This window comes from Schistocerca serialis, chromosome 11 (assembly GCF_023864345.2).
Source record: "Schistocerca serialis cubense isolate TAMUIC-IGC-003099 chromosome 11, iqSchSeri2.2, whole genome shotgun sequence".
Lineage (NCBI taxonomy): Eukaryota > Metazoa > Arthropoda > Insecta > Orthoptera > Acrididae > Schistocerca > Schistocerca serialis.
The window spans coordinates 42,072,201-42,089,214 of NC_064648.1; the positions used below are offsets into that span (position 1 = coordinate 42,072,201).

Sequence of the window (17,014 nt, forward strand, 5' to 3'; positions counted from 1 at the left end):
CTGGCGCTTCTTTAGCAGCAAATTCTTATAGAGATATTAGTGTGAAATGTTCCACAAAATCTTTTGAACTGTTGACTGGGGGAGGCACAGTAAGAGGCAGTGTATGAGAGTGTGTGAGTGAGAGTGTGTGTGTGTGTGTGTGTGTGTGTGTGTGTGTGTGTGTGTGAGAGAGAGAGAGAGAGAGAGAGAGAGAGAGAGAGAGAGAGAGAGAGAGAGAGAGAGAGAGAGAGAGATCCTGTGACAACTCTAACACTTAATGCAGAATTTGAGGCATCTGCTGCATGGTCAGCTAAAAGCAACTTCAACGACTGCTATGGGAATCTGCTGCACCACTCAATTCACCTATTTCTTCAAATTTCTCGATTGTATTCTTCACCATATTTATTGACATGGGGCTCTTCTCAGCCATTTGTGTCAATGATATTCTTGCAATGCAGTGCTGCTGTTCTGATAAAACAACTGTACCACCCATGCAACGCGTCTCTTCTCAGTAGGCACTTCATTTCATATGGAAGCCTTAAACCTTCTTAACTTGGTGTATGTCCAGAAAAAAAATTCCCAGATTACCCATTTAGAAACGCGCCTTCCAGGATGAAAAACGTTTTAGTGGGTAGAAGTACATTTTTCCATCTTGAAAGATATCGTTCCCCTATGAGCTGTAAACCTCATCAATCCCTTGAATGGTTATGGGTTTATAAGCTTCTATAGAACTTTCTGGCAGTTTAGGAATCTCATCCTAGCAAAAATCAAAGCATTTATGAAAGATCTTTGATGTGTGGCAACATGTTCACTATATATTTTCGTATGACGAAAGTATGAACACGAATTCCAACAATTACATCACAGTAGCTTCCAAAGAACTGAAATAAAGATTGTAATTCTATTACATATGTTGGTGTGGGTTTCTGACCAAGTTGAAAGTGAGGTTATCACTTCCTTTGCCATAATGCAAATTAAGCTGAAATCACTGTTAATGTTCATCATCCTTGACACACAGTATCACTCCTTCACTCTCTCATTCTTTCATGGAAACAATTTGTGGTCAAAAGAAAATTTAACGGACCACTGATTGAAGCTTTCCACTTTTGGTGAGCTTTGTTTACTGAAGAGTGTATATCATCCATGTAAACACACTTTAGAACCATTTACTCTAAATGTCTGATTAAAAATATTTACTTTGTGATTGATCAAAATGTTAGCAGATAATCACTTTATCGGTTAGTAGTATTAACTGCTCAGGATGTTACACATTGTTTCAATGAATTACAGATTGTAATTTAAGAATAAAACAATGAAATGGCTTTTCATCCGAATTTCCAAGTCGGCAGGTTAATATGTAATAAAAAATATCCTACTGATTTGTGTACTCTGTCTTCAAAAAATATTTGCCTGTCTGGTACCCATGTGGGTACATTTCTTATACACCTGCTGTCAGACAGGTCAAGTTACACAGCATAGAGGTCTAGCGAATCCCTTTTAGATATTTCTCAGAAGACTGAAACTTTCATGATCTACAGATGGCAAGTGCTGACTATCTACTTGAGGGTTCTCTCAACACAACTAATAAGACCATTACAAACTTAATTTATCACACACTGCTCAAATGTAACATTGACACACAGGTGTCAGTGCATTCTGGCAATCATAGTGTACATAATAGAGTGATACCTTTTGAACCCAGGCAGAAAGTCAATCAGTACTTTCTTGGATTCTTTGACACAGGTAAACCACATGCTGACCAAACTTTCAACATGATTTTGTTTACAGCTGGTAAGATACAAATTATGGTAACTGTAGAGTAATGTACAGTCCTTGCCTGGTTTCACGATATTACACCTCATTAATACATGTTCTACAGATCCTGAATATGACTCTTTGCAATGTGGAACTTGTGAGTTTAACATTAGGTTTCTTTACACAATGTTTTTTTTTTACAATTACTATTTCATATTTAAAAATTTATCTACTGAGTAGACGATGTCCTCATTCATAAATACTTTTGATTTGTTTTTAGAAGCTGGTTGGCTATCTGTCAGACTGTTAATGCTACCTGATAGACGAACAACGATTTTTCTGGCAGCACAGTTCATCTCTCTCTGTGCCAAAGTCAGTTTTAGCCACTGGTCTTTGCTATTATCTTTGAACTGTGATTCGTCATTAATAACAAATTTCGTAAGTGAATGTATGTATTGTGAAGGTACTGCAAACCTCCCTAGTTCCTTAAATAAGTGTCTGCAAGGTGATCTTCAGTGCTTCCCGACTATTATTCTGATTACAGGCTTTTGTGCAATGAATATTTTCTCTCTACATGATGTCACCCTAAAACTTAATGCTATATGAAAGCAGTGAATGGAAATATGCATTGTAAGCTAATTTACTGATATGTTTGTCACCAAATTTGCAATTACCCTAATAGTGTAAGATGCTGAACTGACATGTTTCATAAGCTCACGATGTGCTTCTTCAAATTAATTTCTTATCAATGCAAACACCCAGAAATTTCGAATATTTTGCTTAGCAACAGATTTCTGATCAAAATCTATACTTATCAATGGTATTCTGCCATTTACTGCACAGAACAGTGTACACTGTGTTTTCTCAAAACCATCTGCAGACAATCAATTTCCTGAAAGACATAATTCACAGTTTCCTCAGCTAATTCATATTTCTTTGGTGTGATTACTGCAGCATCAGAAAAAGAACTAGCTTTGCAGCTTCATGAATGTAGAGTGCCAGGTCATTAACATATATTAAGAAAAATATGGGGAACAAACTTGAACACTGTGGGACACGATTCTTCATACCTCCTCAGAGGATGTAGTGTGTGTGTGTGTGTGTGTGTGTGTGTGTGTGTGTGTGTGTGTGTGTGTGTGTGTGTGTGTGTGTGTGTGTGTGTATATTAGAGAGAGAAAGAGAGAGAGAGACAGAGACAGAGACAGAGAGAGAGAGAGAGAGAGAGAGAGAGAGAGAGAGAGAGAGAGAGAGAGAGCAACATTACCACATCAACTCGTTTTCCTGACCACGATGCAGTCATACCTAGATCGACACTAAGAGACCAAAAGATTTACTGACTTTAAAAGAAAACCAATACTACACAATAAAGAAAAGGATTCAGAAATGATAGGCGAATGGTACTGTTCCTCCCTGCCCTCAATGCTGTGTTGGGTCCATCAGCATGATTGTAGGTTCTGGAGATAAACTGATAAAAAATGATTAACATTCAAGTAATGAGGAGATGGAGAAACTTATGGGTGATTTGGCTATATAAGCACACGTTTTCAATGCTATGTACCTTTTAATATTAAGTTACAATGGCTGGTGCGTATAACAAAAGCTTTGCACATAACAGGCAATACTTGATATTAATGTCTTCTCGATGGGCCCTGTTCGTAATTAATTACATAAAACTACATGTTCTCTGATTGAAAAGACAATTAGGACATTTACAGATTATTTTAGACAAATTTTAAAATACCGATTGCAGAACACAGCAAGCCCACCTTTCATGGAATAGAAACAGTAAAAGGTGAATCGCTCAATCCCTCATTTGTCTTGAAATAACAGAATTCTTTTTTTATGTCATTAATCGATAAGTGTACTTAGAGATTTACGACCGCCGCATGATAGCGGCAAAGATAAAGAATAATAGATTTTGCCACTGCTATGCGACGGTTGATTTCTTTTCCATTACAATTGTTTGATAGGCGTTTACCATTGAGCGTATACTAATGTTTGTAAGGTGAAAATTACTAATGTTACAAGAACTGCTAACTTTAGCACACTATCTCTACTGTTAATTTCAACCTTCTGCATTCTTCCACTTAAATATGATTTAAACCGTTTGTGCAGGTCCTGCTCGCAACAGGCCTTTAGTACTCTGTTGGAAGTGCCATCAAATCCATGCGAGCTTTTACATTGAGTGAATTTATTATTTTCCTAATTTCAGTTCGAGAGGTGGGTTGAATTTCAATTTTATCAAATTGCATAGGTATACCTTCTTCCACGTACAACCTTGTAATAAAATCTTTCTGTGATTTCCACTGTCGCGTTTCCTTTCTAGCAATATCCCAAATTGTTTTAATTTTATCATCAGAGGTGCTAATCCGAGACATGGTGCACACACTTCTTGGCTTTTTAGTAACTTTTCAAAATACAGTGCAACCGTTTTTGTAATGTTTGGCTCTTACTGGATAATTACTCCTTCTGGCTGTAAAATAAATTTCGATTTTCTGTATACAACATATTATCTCTTTAATTAGTCACAGCTTTTTAGATTGTTTCTGACAATTACGATTACAATTTGTTGTTTCCTTTGGAAAATTATTTGCACATTAAATTTGAAATTAGCAGCAGCTTCCCTGTAGATCTCATCCCATTCTGTTGCTAGCTTTACAACAGTTAAATTGATGCACTATTTTGGAGGGAGGGGCAGACGTGCAAGCGCTGGGGGGGGGGGGGCGAGGGGCAGACGTGCAAGCGCTGGGGGGGGGGGGGCGAGGGGCAGACGTGCAAGCGCTGGGGGGGGGCGAGTTGCAGACGTGCAAGCGCTGGGGGGGGGGCGAGGGGCAGACGTGCAAGCGCTGGGGGGGGGGGGCGAGGGGCAGACGTGCAAGCGCTGGGGGGGGTGAGGGGCAGATGTGCAAGCGCTGGGGGGGGGGCGAGGGGCAGACGTGCAAGCGCTGGGGGGGGGGCGAGGGGCAGACGTGCAAGCGCTGGGGGGGGGGGGCGAGGGGCAGACGTGCAAGCGCTGGGGGGGGGGGCGAGGGGCAGACGTGCAAGCGCTGGGGGGGGGGCGAAGGGCAGACGTGCAAGCGCTGGGGGGGGGGCGAGGGGCAGACGTGCAAGCGCTGGGGGGGGGGGGCGAGGGGCAGACGTGCAAGCGCTGGGGGGGGGGGCGAGGGGCAGACGTGCAAGCGCTGGGGGGGGGGCGAGGGGCAGACGTGCAAGCGCTGGGGGGGGGGGCGAGGGGCAGACGTGCAAGCGCTGGGGGGGGGGGGGCGAGGGGCAGACGTGCAAGCGCTGGGGGGGGGGGCGAGGGGCAGACGTGCAAGCGCTGGGGGGGGGGCGAGGGGCAGACGTGCAAGCGCTGGGGGGGGGGGCGAGGGGCAGACGTGCAAGCGCTGGGGGGGGCGAGGGGCAGACGTGCAAGCGCTGGGGGGGGCGAGGGGCAGACGTGCAAGTGCTGGGGGGGGCGAGTGGCAGACGTGCAAGCGCTGGGGGGGGGGGGGGCGAGGGGCAGACGTGCAAGCGCTGGGGGAGGGGGGGCGAGGGGCAGACGTGCAAGCGCTGGGGGGGGGGGCGAGGGGCAGACGTGCAAGCGCTGGGGGGGCGAGGGGCAGACGTGCAAGCGCTGGGGGGGGCGAGGGGCAGACGTGCAAGCGCTGGGGGGGGCGAGGGGCAGACGTGCAAGCGCTGGGGGGGGCGAGGGGCAGACGTGCAAGCGCTGGGGGGGGGGGGCGAGGGGCAGACGTGCAAGCGCTGGGGGGGGGCGAGGGGCAGACGTTCAAGCGCTGGGGGGGCGAGGGGCAGACGTGCAAGCGCTGGGGGGGGCGAGGGGCAGACGTGCAAGCGCTGGGGGGGCGAGGGGCAGACGTGCAAGCGCTGGGGGGGCGAGGGGCAGACGTGCAAGCGCTGGGGGGGCGAGGGGCAGACGTGCAAGCGCTGGGGGGGGGGGGCGAGGGGCAGACGTGCAAGCGCTGGGGGGGGGGGGGCGAGGGGCAGACGTGCAAGCGCTGGGGGGGGGGGGCGAGGGGCAGACGTGCAAGCGCTGGGGGGGCGAGGGGCAGACGTGCAAGCGCTGGGGGGGGGGCGAGGGGCAGACGTGCAAGCGCTGGGGGGGGCGAGGGGCAGACGTGCAAGCGCTGGGGGGGGTGAGGTGCAGACGTGCAAGCGCTGGGGGGGCGAGGTGCAGACGTGCAAGCGCTCGGGGGCGAGGGGCAGACGTGCAAGCGCTCGGGGGCGAGGGGCAGACGTGCAAGCGCTCGGGGGCGAGGGGCAGACGTGCAAGCGCTCGGGGGCGAGGGGCAGACGTGCAAGCGCTCGGGGGCGAGGGGCAGACGTGCAAGCGCTCGGGGGCGAGGGGCAGACGTGCAAGCGCTCGGGGGCGAGGGGGAGTCGGGCACGCTCGGGGGCGAGGGGGAGTCGGGCACGCTCGGGGGCGAGGGGGAGTCGGGAACGTTCGAGGGGGAGGGGGAGACTAAGTATTAGAACCAAAAAATTTGCACTGCTGAGCAATCGATTTTCTGTATTCCCTTAATTTTCTTTCTGTCCATGGTAAGATGTAATGGAATTGCTGATGATGAAGATATTGAAGCAATTTTCTGTAGTCATGATATTCCAGGAAATGTAATGGGAATACGGTTAGTAAGTATGTGAAGAGCAACCGGCTCTGAGACAAGATGACAATGATCTATATAACATGATAACTCTGCAATTCACAATTACGGGCCTAGCAGAGGGTAATCGAACCTTCATTTTTAATCTACTTGTCTACTATTCCACTCTCACTGCATGCAGGGAATACGAACAATTACATGTTTCCATGGGAGCTCTGATTTCTCATACTTTACTATGATGATAATTTCTCCATCCATAGATTGGCACCAATGAAATGTTATACTGACGACAAAATCCGTGTTTGAAATTTCACCAAAAATTCTTTCCATAGCGAAAAACGCCTTTTCTTTAATTACCACCATACCAATTTATTTGTCATATCTGTAGCACACTCTCCCTTATTTCGTGATAATACGAAACGAGTTGCCCTTCTTTGAAGTCCCACAAAAGACTGCAATACTCCACAAGAGGACAGACAAGCATAGTGTGAGCCGTTTCTTTAGTAGACCTGTTACGTTTTCTATGTGGTCTCCCAAGAAGTAAGTCTTCGGTTTGCTTTCTCCAGAGCATTATGAATATGAATACTACGACTTAATTTATTCGTAATGGAATTCCTATGTATTTAGTTGAGTTCACAGCGTTTAGGTTTGTATTAGTTATCGTGTGAACGAAAGTTAGCACATTCATTTCAGTACTTATGTGGTTGACTTCATACTTTTCATTATTTACAGTCAATTGCTGTTTTTCACATCATACAAATATCTTTATCACTTCACAATCCGTTTTGATCATCTGACGACTTTACAATAACGTAAACGACCGCCTAATCTGTAAAAAAATCTAAGAGAGCTGCTCAGATGTCTCCTACATCGTGTATGTACATCAGGGACAAGAGAGGGCCTATAACACTCACTTGGGAAACGTCAGATATTACTTCAATGACTTTCTGTTAGTTATTACGAACTGTGACCTTTCGCGTACAAAATCACGAATCTGTGCACAACTAGGATGATACTCCAGGGGCACACAATGTAATCCGAAGTCACTTCTGAGGAATTGAGTCGAAAGCCTTCTGAAAATCAAAAAATATGGAATTAATCTAATGTCATCTGTCCATATGAGTTATTACTCTGTGAGAATAAAGAGCTTCTTGTGTTTCACAAGAATTATGTTTTCCGAATACGTGTTGGCTATTTGCCAACAAATGATGTCTTCCAGGTAATTCAAAATATTCAAACAGATTATATTTTCCCGTATCCTACTGCAAAGCGATGTTAGTGGAATGGGTCTGCATTTCGTCGGATTACTCCCATTTCCTTTCTTGGGTTCTGGAGTAATTTGTGCAACTTCCTGTCTTCGTGTACCGATCTTTCTGCAGTTGAGTTGTATATGACTTAGGTATGGAGCTATTGCATCAGCATATTCTAAAAGGAACCTGAATGGTGTACAATCTGGACCAGAGGGATTGCCTTTCTTAAGCTGCTCCACTGCATTTAGGATACCAACGCCTGAAGTTACAGGCAGTTATTCTTGATTAGAATTCTGGAATACGTACTTTGTTTTTCTTGTGAAGGGATTTAGGAAAACAGTTCAGTAACTCGCTTAAGTAGCATTGTCGTCCATATCTTTACCATTGATATCGCGTACTGAAGGTATTAATGCACCTTGTCAATTGTATACTTTACATATAACCAGAATTTGTTTGGGTTTTCTACTAGATTTCGAGGCAGTGTCGTTCTGGAAACTATTAAAAGCCTCTCTCATTGAAGTTTGCGCTAAATTTCGAGCTTCTGTGAAACTTTTGTTTCGTGTCAGTACCACCTCTTATTAATTTGACACATATCTCAGTTATTACTTATTTGACTTTAAACCGCATCTGGTATATGCTTGGAAAGTCTTACCGGAAGGAGTGGATACTGTCTCTTCAGAATGTGTCAAGCGAATTTTTATCCGCTTTTTCAAGGGCATGAATTTTGCGTTTATTTTGGTGAGTTTCGATGTTACAGTATTCACTCTTGTGAACTCTTCATGGCTCAACAACATTGTCACTAATCCCTGTATCTGTTATGCTCCCTGTTTGGCCAGTGCTATTAAGGTGTCTAGTATGTTTTCGCAATCATTTGCACTCTGAGTGCGCTACTGGACTCATTGTTCAAAATCATTTTCATAGACGCCATTCAGTACAGTTTCGGACGACGTTTTATGCCTACCACTGGCGTCGGTAAAGGGAACTTATTAATTTATTCCAGTTGCTAGGTATAAGCCTCGCCCGTACTCATCATAACGTGTAGGCTTTCACAGTCAGTGTCTTCTTTACTTAAAAATTCTGGGCTGAGAGGCCGTGGTCGATCTGTAAACCTACTACTTTCTGACATTTCGTTGCCAACTGCAGGCAACAACTTCCGAGGTGAGTCAACAGTTGGCTGCCAGGCTGTGGAGTTCCCAACATTGCCCGTCCATGACTGATTTCCAGTATGACAGTAAGTTTCACGAACGAACAGAATGTGTGGCCACAGGCAGCCTCTGAGTCCAGCTGTTGCTAATCTTTTCATGGATTTTTTTGAACAGCAGGTGCTGCAGTCTGGCAGTAAAAGACCTTTAAAGTGGTATTGGTATGTGGATGAGAATTTTGTGGTACGGAATCACAGTGAACAGGAACTGTATGGAATCACAGTGAACAGGAACTGTATGGTTTCACGGTGTATCTGGATGGTATTAATCCAAAAATACAATTTACTACGGAGAAAGAGAGAAATAGATAACTAAATTTTTTTGATGTATCAGTAATTAAAAGGGCAGATTGGAGTCTAGGGCATAAATTGTATAAAAGAGAAACACACACACACACACACACACACACACACACACACACACACCAACCATTACCTCCATAAGGATTCGAACCATCATCCCAGACAGAAGAGAGGCGTCATTAAAACACTCGTGGACACAGCTAATAATATCTGTCAGCCAGTTTACTTGCAAGATGATCTAAATCATTTGCGAACGATTGTTAAGAAAAATGGATATGCTGACAACGAGATAGATCGAGCACTTCATCCCAGAAGAAAAGTGTGTGACAACATTCAGCAAGAACAACTGTCAGCTGGAAGAGCTTTTCTTGCATTTATTTGCAATATTACGGACAGTATTGGGAAAGTTCTGGCAAAGTTTCGAGTTATAACAATCTTTATACCCACAAACAAGATTAGTGAGTGTAAACGTAGGCTTCAACGGCCCTTGTCACAGTCAATAAATTCTTCTGGGGTTGAGGCCGCGTTGTAAACTATAAAATCCCGACGTTTCAGCGGCTGTTGCAAGATGCCTACCTCAGGGTGTCTGAGGAAGGTGTCTTGCAACAGTCGCCGAAACGTCGGAATTTTATAGTTGACAATGCGGCCTCAAGCCCGGAAGAATTTTAGTGACCAAGATTAGTGAGTGTTCAAGATCGGCGAAAGATGCACTACACCTCTTAGCAAGTCCTGAGGTGTATTAAATCCCGTGTGGATGCGTGAAGGTTTATATTGGAACAACGATAAGAAGTGTCAATACCCGCTAAACCGAACACAAAAGGAAGTGTCGACTGGAATATACCGAAAAATCAGCTATAGCAGAACATGATTTAAAGATGCAGACCATGAAATAAAATTTAATGAGAAAAGCGTGCTAGCCAGGACATCGATTATTATGCACATATGTATAGGGAAGCTACGGAGATTCAGGAACACCACAATGATTTCAGCACAAAAGAGGACGGCTTAAAGTTAGACAGGGTATGGCAGTCAACTTTGCAACAACGATGTCACGATCTATTACATTAAATCGAGAATAATGACGTTAGTCAGAGATAGACTTAGAATCGGCCCCACGTGACTTATGTTGGTGTCCTCTATATAAACGGGTAATCCGTGGCCTGGCAGCCATCGTTGACTCACCTCCGAAGATGTTGCCCGCAGTTAGCAACGAATTACAGATAGACTATAGCCTCTCAGCCTGGAACTCTTAATTGATTGCTATCTGTACTACCTCACAGGAATATCTACTTAAGTTTCTTTACAAGGTAAACTACTTCGAACAGCAATGAACATTACACCAACTGTATTTCATCCATTATTTGTGAACATGGTTAGGTCTCTTGGAAAATTTCAGCTGAAGTTATTTCAATACCTACAAGGATTTGAGATTCAGTGCTTTCTGTTACCGCTTTGAGCTCTGTTCCTTTTATAATGCAGCTATCACAATTTACAACTACAATAGTTATTGTGGTTGTATCTACCCTCTTTGGGTGTTCTACTTTCAGCCTTTGAAACTGAAGCCCTTTCTGCACTTACCTGAGACCCTCTCATCTATAAAAAGCCCGGTCTCCTATACTCGTGGAACTGCTTCCTTTGTGTAGTTGACTCCTGACCCATTTAGCAGAACCTGTAAATCCACCACCTTTTGGCGCTAGTCGAGGAATCTGCAACCTACACAGTTGCAGAACTGTCTGGGACTCTGATTCAGACCTTCACTCCACTCTGTACGAAATAACCACTTTCAGTTCAGCCCATGGTGGTGAGCTCCACCTTCATCTCTCAGACAAGAATGGCAGTCTATATTAGATAGGCGCTGAAACCAGGCAGAACCTATTCCAACGCAATGTGGCACATGTAAGTTGCGTTTCATAAGAAATGCCACCAAATTCATAAAAAATCATTTATTGAATATATTCGTACAAATAAAAAATTTTCAAAACAGCACCCTCTTGCGTCAATACACTTCTGGAGGCGGTGTTTCCATAGAGCTGATGTAACATGCGCCTTGATGCTTTCAATCGTGTCCCAATGTTTTCCTTTCATGACTCCTTTTAACCAAGGAAACCAAAAAAGTCAGCAGGAGGCAGGTCAGGACTGTAGAGAGGTTGGGGAACCAATGGGGTCTTGGTCCTGGCAAGGAAGTCTTTTACAATGAAGGCACTGTGACTGTGCATTGCCGTGGTGAACTTTCCACTTATCCTTGCTGTCGCTTTGGCAGTGAGACACCCTCCTTTTCAGTCTTTTGAGCACTTCCAAGTAGAAAGCTGAGTTCACTGTAGTTCCGGTAGGTACGAATTTGTGGTGGACAATGCCTCTGACGTCCAAGAAGGCAATGAGCATGGTTTTGATCCTGGACTTGCTCATGCGTGCCTTCTTGGGATGGGGCGATGATGGGGTGTGCCACTCTGAACTCTGCCTTTTTGTCTCAGGGTCGTACTCAAAAATCCACGAGTCATCACCAGTGATAACTGATTTTAAAAATTGAGGATAATTTTCGCAAATTTCCAACATTTCTCGGCACCTTGCTTGTGTTCTTCGGTCAACACTTTTGGGACAAGTTTGGCACACATCTCTCTTATGTTCATATCTTCGGTCACATTACGGAAAAAGGTTGTTTTTGACATGTTTAAAGTTTGTGCTATCAATTGAAGGTTCAGCTGTCTGTCAGAGTTTAAACAATCGCGCACACGCGTCGCATTTTCGTCGACTCACGCGGTTGATGTCCATCCACTGCGAGGTTCGTCGATGATCTCCTCTCGGCCCTCCATGAACGAGCTGTGCCATTGGAAAAGTTGCGATTTGGACAAACAATCATTCCCAAAGGTATGCTGAAGCAATGGAAACGTTTTGGTGGCGGACTTCCTAAGTTTAACGCAAAATCTGATAGCGTACCGTTCCTCTACAGAATGATCCATTGTGCCACGTTACATAAACTCAAAACGGGGTTGACAGAAATGCACGTCCTGACTCTCCGGCAGCTTGCAGCCGAATGAGACAAAGAGCGTTTAAAAATAACACCCCCATCCACTTAGCCTAGCAGGTTAGAACACACTGTGGGCTACCGTTGTGTTACAAAGACACTGGTCGCAATCCTCATGGAACGCAATCTGTATTGTTACCACCAACGTGAGTCACCACTTACAGCTGGCTATGCCACGGTTTTCATGGCATTCAGAAGCACACATTTCTAATCTGTAAAGACTCCACCCAGTATGCACATTGGATTCCTTCCCCTCCTACGCAGTCTTATCTCTAAATGGCGCCATTACACACCTAACATCGGAGATTCCAAGTACCAGTAATACTACCCTCTGTGAATGCTCAGTCTTGCACACTGACAGGCTTCCTTTCGAACATGGCACGCGACTTCATCTGGCTCATGGATTCCATCAGCCATAGAGAGCTCCCAAATCTGTTCATCAGATGAACTGAGCAGGCTCTTCGATCAGCAACATGGAAATTCTTCCACTGCCACCCACACACTTGAATGACTCAACCACAAGTGAGAGGTCAATCTCAGTGTGGGCAGTACCCAAGATGACTGCAGCAGTGGACCATTTGGTGGATAACACTGCCTGGAGCTGTGAGCGAAGAATCACCAACTTGATTCACATCTGAACACAGCAATTACTGTATCTGTCATACCAGAGTTGGCGTGGTAAATACACAGACATTACGAAATATAGGAGCTGAAGGTAAGGAACACTGACAAAATTTAAAATAAGTCGCTTCTTATGAAAACGTGTCAGCCCACACTACTCTGATGTGCTACTGCTGCTACTATGAGAGCTACCACTGGATTGGGCGATCTAAGTTCTGCAAGTAACACAAAACGAATGATTCAATGCAGACAGTGGTTCTATGCACTACACAGTTACTAAAGCGTATAAATGTGCCTGATAAATACACAAACGTGCACAAAATACAGGATTTGAAGCTAAATAACAACAACAACAACATTACAATTATAACTATAATGATAGTAGATGTCACGAAAATATACTTACAGCAATTGATAAATAATTTGCTCTCTTGTGACAAACATCAAAGGATAAGGACGTTAAGTCATGCATCAGAAGTCCCTGTTACGAGCCAGTTTAAGTATTAATGCTGACGCTGATGAACAGAGAAAATGAGCAAATAAGCTTCTAACTAACACTATGTGCTTTCCTTGCAGGAAAGGTGAAGTCGTTGTAGCAGCAGGCATCTGGTGTCAAGATAATGCTGTTCAATCAAACCTACTGTTTGAATACCAGTGGGTGTAAGCATGTTAGTGTCAGTGTAATATCGAAAAGGGAGTTCTAATAAGTGGTATTACTTGATAACCATCAATTTAGTGATGACAAAGTAATATCTCCCCCCCCCCCCCAATGGACCATGGACCTTGCCGTTGGTGGGGAGGCTTGTGTGCCTCAGCGATACAGATAGCCATACCACAGGTGCAACCACAATGGAGAGTTATCTGTTGAGAGGTCAGACAAACGTGTGGTTCCTGAAGAAGGGCAGCAGGCTTTTCAGTAATTGCAGTCTGAATGATTGACTTGTAACATTAACCAAAATGGCATTGCTATGCTGGTACTGTGAACGGCTGAAAGCAAGGGGGAACTACAGTTGTAATTTTTCTTTAGGGCATGCAGCTTTACTGTATGGTTAAATGATGATGGCGTCCTCTTGGGTAAAATAGTCCCCCATTCAGATCTCTGGGCGGAGACTACTCAGGAGGACGTTGTCATCAGGAGAAACAAGACTGGCGTTCTACATATAGAAGTGTGCCATGTTGTGCAGGTACGTTAGGTAATTCAAAAAGGGAAATGGATAGGTTAAAACTAGATATAGTGGGAATTAGTGAAGTTCGGTGGCATGAGGAACAAGGCTTTGGGTCAGGCGAATACACGGTTATAAATACAAAGTCAAATAGGGGTAATGCAGGAGTAGGTTTAATAATGAATAAAAAAAAGTAGCATCATGGGTAACTTACTACAAACAGCACAGTGAACACATTGTTTTAGCCAAAATAAACACGAAGCCCACACCTACCACAGTAGTACAAGTTTATATGCTAACTTGCTTCACAGATGAAGAGATTGAAGGAATGCAATAAGAGATAAAAGAAATTATTCAGGTAATGAAGGGAGACGAAAATTAAATAGGCGTGGGGGACTGGAATTCAATAGTAGGAAAACGAAGAGAAGAAAATGTAGTAGGTGAATATGGATTGGGGCTAAGAAATGAAAGAGGAAGCCACCGGTAGAATTTTGCAGAGAGCATAACTTAATCATAGCTAACACTTGGTTCAAGAATTATGAAAGAAGGTTGTATACATGGAAGAACCCTGGAGATACTAGAAGGTTTCAGATAGATTACATAATGGTACGACAGAGATTTAGGAACTAGATTTTAAATTGTAAGACATTTCCAGGGGCAGATGTGGACTCTGACCACAATCTATTGGTTATGAACTGTTGATTAAAACTGAAGAAACTGCAAAAAGATGGGAATTTAAGCAGATGGGACCTGGATAAACTGAAAGAACCAGAGGTTCTACAGAGTTTCAGGGAGAGCATAAGGGAACAATTGACAGGAATGGGGGAAAGAAATACAGTAGAAGAAGAATGGGTAGCTTTGAGGAATAAAATAGTGAAGGCAGCGGAGGATGAAGTAGGTAAAGAGGCGAGGGCTAGTAGAAATCTTTGGGTAACAGAAGAGATACTGAACTTAACTGATGAAAGGTGAAAATATAAAAATGTAGTAAATGAAGCAGGCAAGAAGGAATACAAATGCCTCAAAAATGAGATCGACAGGAAGTGCAAAATGGCTAAGCAGGGATGGCTAAAAGACAAATATAAAAATGTAGATGCATATATCACTAGGGGGTAAGATAGATACTGCCTACAGGAAAATTAAAGAGATCTTTGGAGAAAAGAAAACCACTTGTATGAATATCAAGAGCTCAGATGGAAACCGAGTTCTAAGCAAAGAAGGGAAAGCAGAAAGGTGGAAGGAATATACAGAGGGTCTATATAAGGGCGATGTACCTGAGTACAATATTATGGAAATGAAAGTGGATGCAGATGAAGATGAAATGGGAGATATGATACTGCGTGAAGAGTTTGACTGAACACTGACAGATGTAAGTCGGAACAAGGCCCCAGGAGTAGACAACATTCCATTAGAACTACTGATAGCCTTGGGAGATCCAGCGCTGACAAAACTATACCATCTGGTGAGCAAGATGTATGAGACAGGCGAAATACCCTCAAAACACTTCAAGAAGAATATTACAGTTCCAATCTCAATGAAAGCAAGTGTTTCTGGCATGTGTGAAAATTACCAAACCATCAGTTTAAAAAGTCACAGCTGCAAAACACGAACACGAATTCCTTACAGACCAATGGAAAAACTGGTGGATGCCGACCTTGGGGAAAATGAATTTGGATTCCGTTAATATGTTGGAACACGTGAAGCAATACTGACCCTACGACTTATCTTCAAAGATACAGTAAGGAAAGGCATTTGTACACTTACAGAAAGCTTTTGACAATGTTGACTGGAATACTATCTTTCAAATTCTGAAGGTGGCAGGGGTCAAATACAGGGAGCAAAATGCCATTTACAATTTGTACAGAAAGCAGATGCTAGTAATAAGAGTCGAGGGGTATGAAAGGGAAGCAGTGGCTGGGAAGGGAGTGAGACAGGGTTGTAGCCTATCCCCACAGCAAGCAGTAAAGGAAACTAAAGAAAAATTTGGAATAGGAATTAAAATCTATGGTGAAGAAATAAAAACTTTGAGGTTTGCTGACGAGACTGTAATTCTGTCAGAGACAGCAAAGAACCTAGAAGAGCAGTTGAAAGGAACACACAGTGTCTTGAAAGGAGGCTATAAGATGAACAACAAAAGCAAAACGAGGATAATGGAATGTAGTCTAATTAAATCAGGTGATTCTGAGGGTTGAAATTAAAATTTAAAACAGTCTTGATGGCAATCTTGTTAAAATATTTTTTTATTGGGGTATTTGTATGGGGTTTAGCTATGTATGGTTGTGAAACATGGACGATAAATAGTTAGGACAAGAAAAGAATAGAAGCTTTCGAAATGTGGTGCTACAGTAGAAGGTTGTAGATTAAATGGGTAGATCATGTAACTTATGAGGAGGTACTGATTAGAATTGGGGAGAAAAGGAATGTGGCACAACTTGTCTAGGAGAAGGGATCGGTTGGTGGGACATATTCTGGAGCATCAAGGGATCACCAATTTAGTACTGGAAGGCAGCATGGAGGGAAAAAATCGTAGAGGGAGACCAAGAGATGAGTACACTAAGCAGATTCAGAAGGATTTAGGTTGCAGTCGTTACTTGTAAATGATGAAGCTTGCACATGATAGAGTAGCATGGAGAGCTGCATCAAACCACTCTCTGGGCTGAAGACAACAACAACAACCACAAAGATATTCTCCTTGGATGAATGACATTGACCATGCAGTGTGTCAACGCAGATTTCAGCCTTGTTCCACAGAAAAGTTTGCTCTCCCCTGATGTTACAAAGTGATCATACCATCTCTGTAGGGGATTCGGTCGGTATAGTTAAAATATTTAACAGAGGGAGCACAGATCTACAGGAGCTGATTTTTAACATTTGCATTCTGTGCATTGAGGTAAGTGTAAATTTATGATTCAACATTACCAGATGTGGGCACTGAATTACGATCTTATTTAAGTTTGTTTGTATGCCCAGCTGTAAGTAAGAGTTTATAAAACCCCTCTATTTCAACGTAAATAAACAGTTACCACCATAACCAAGTGGACGAAACAGTCTCACCCCAAGGGTCTTTAAATGACTAGCCCTGCAACGATGAATGTATAAATCAGAAGAACGAGATGAATGGA

At 43.6% G+C, this 17,014-nt stretch overlaps 1 protein-coding gene across 7 annotated transcripts in view; it reads right to left on the minus strand.

Annotated features, from left to right (window-relative positions):
* Positions 1-17,014, minus strand: part of LOC126427281 (zinc finger protein 492-like) — a 133,598-nt gene that overhangs the window by 6,249 nt on the left and 110,335 nt on the right. Inside the window, exon 7 of one of the 7 annotated variants that reach the window (XM_050089556.1) lies at positions 12,472-12,947. The exons of the other annotated variants lie outside the window; for them this stretch is intronic. Coding sequence (XP_049945513.1) covers positions 12,941-12,947 — 7 coding nt within the window. The 3' untranslated portion in view covers positions 12,472-12,940. Of the gene's footprint in view, positions 1-12,471; positions 12,948-17,014 lie in introns of those variants that run through there. 7 annotated transcript variants of the gene reach the window in all.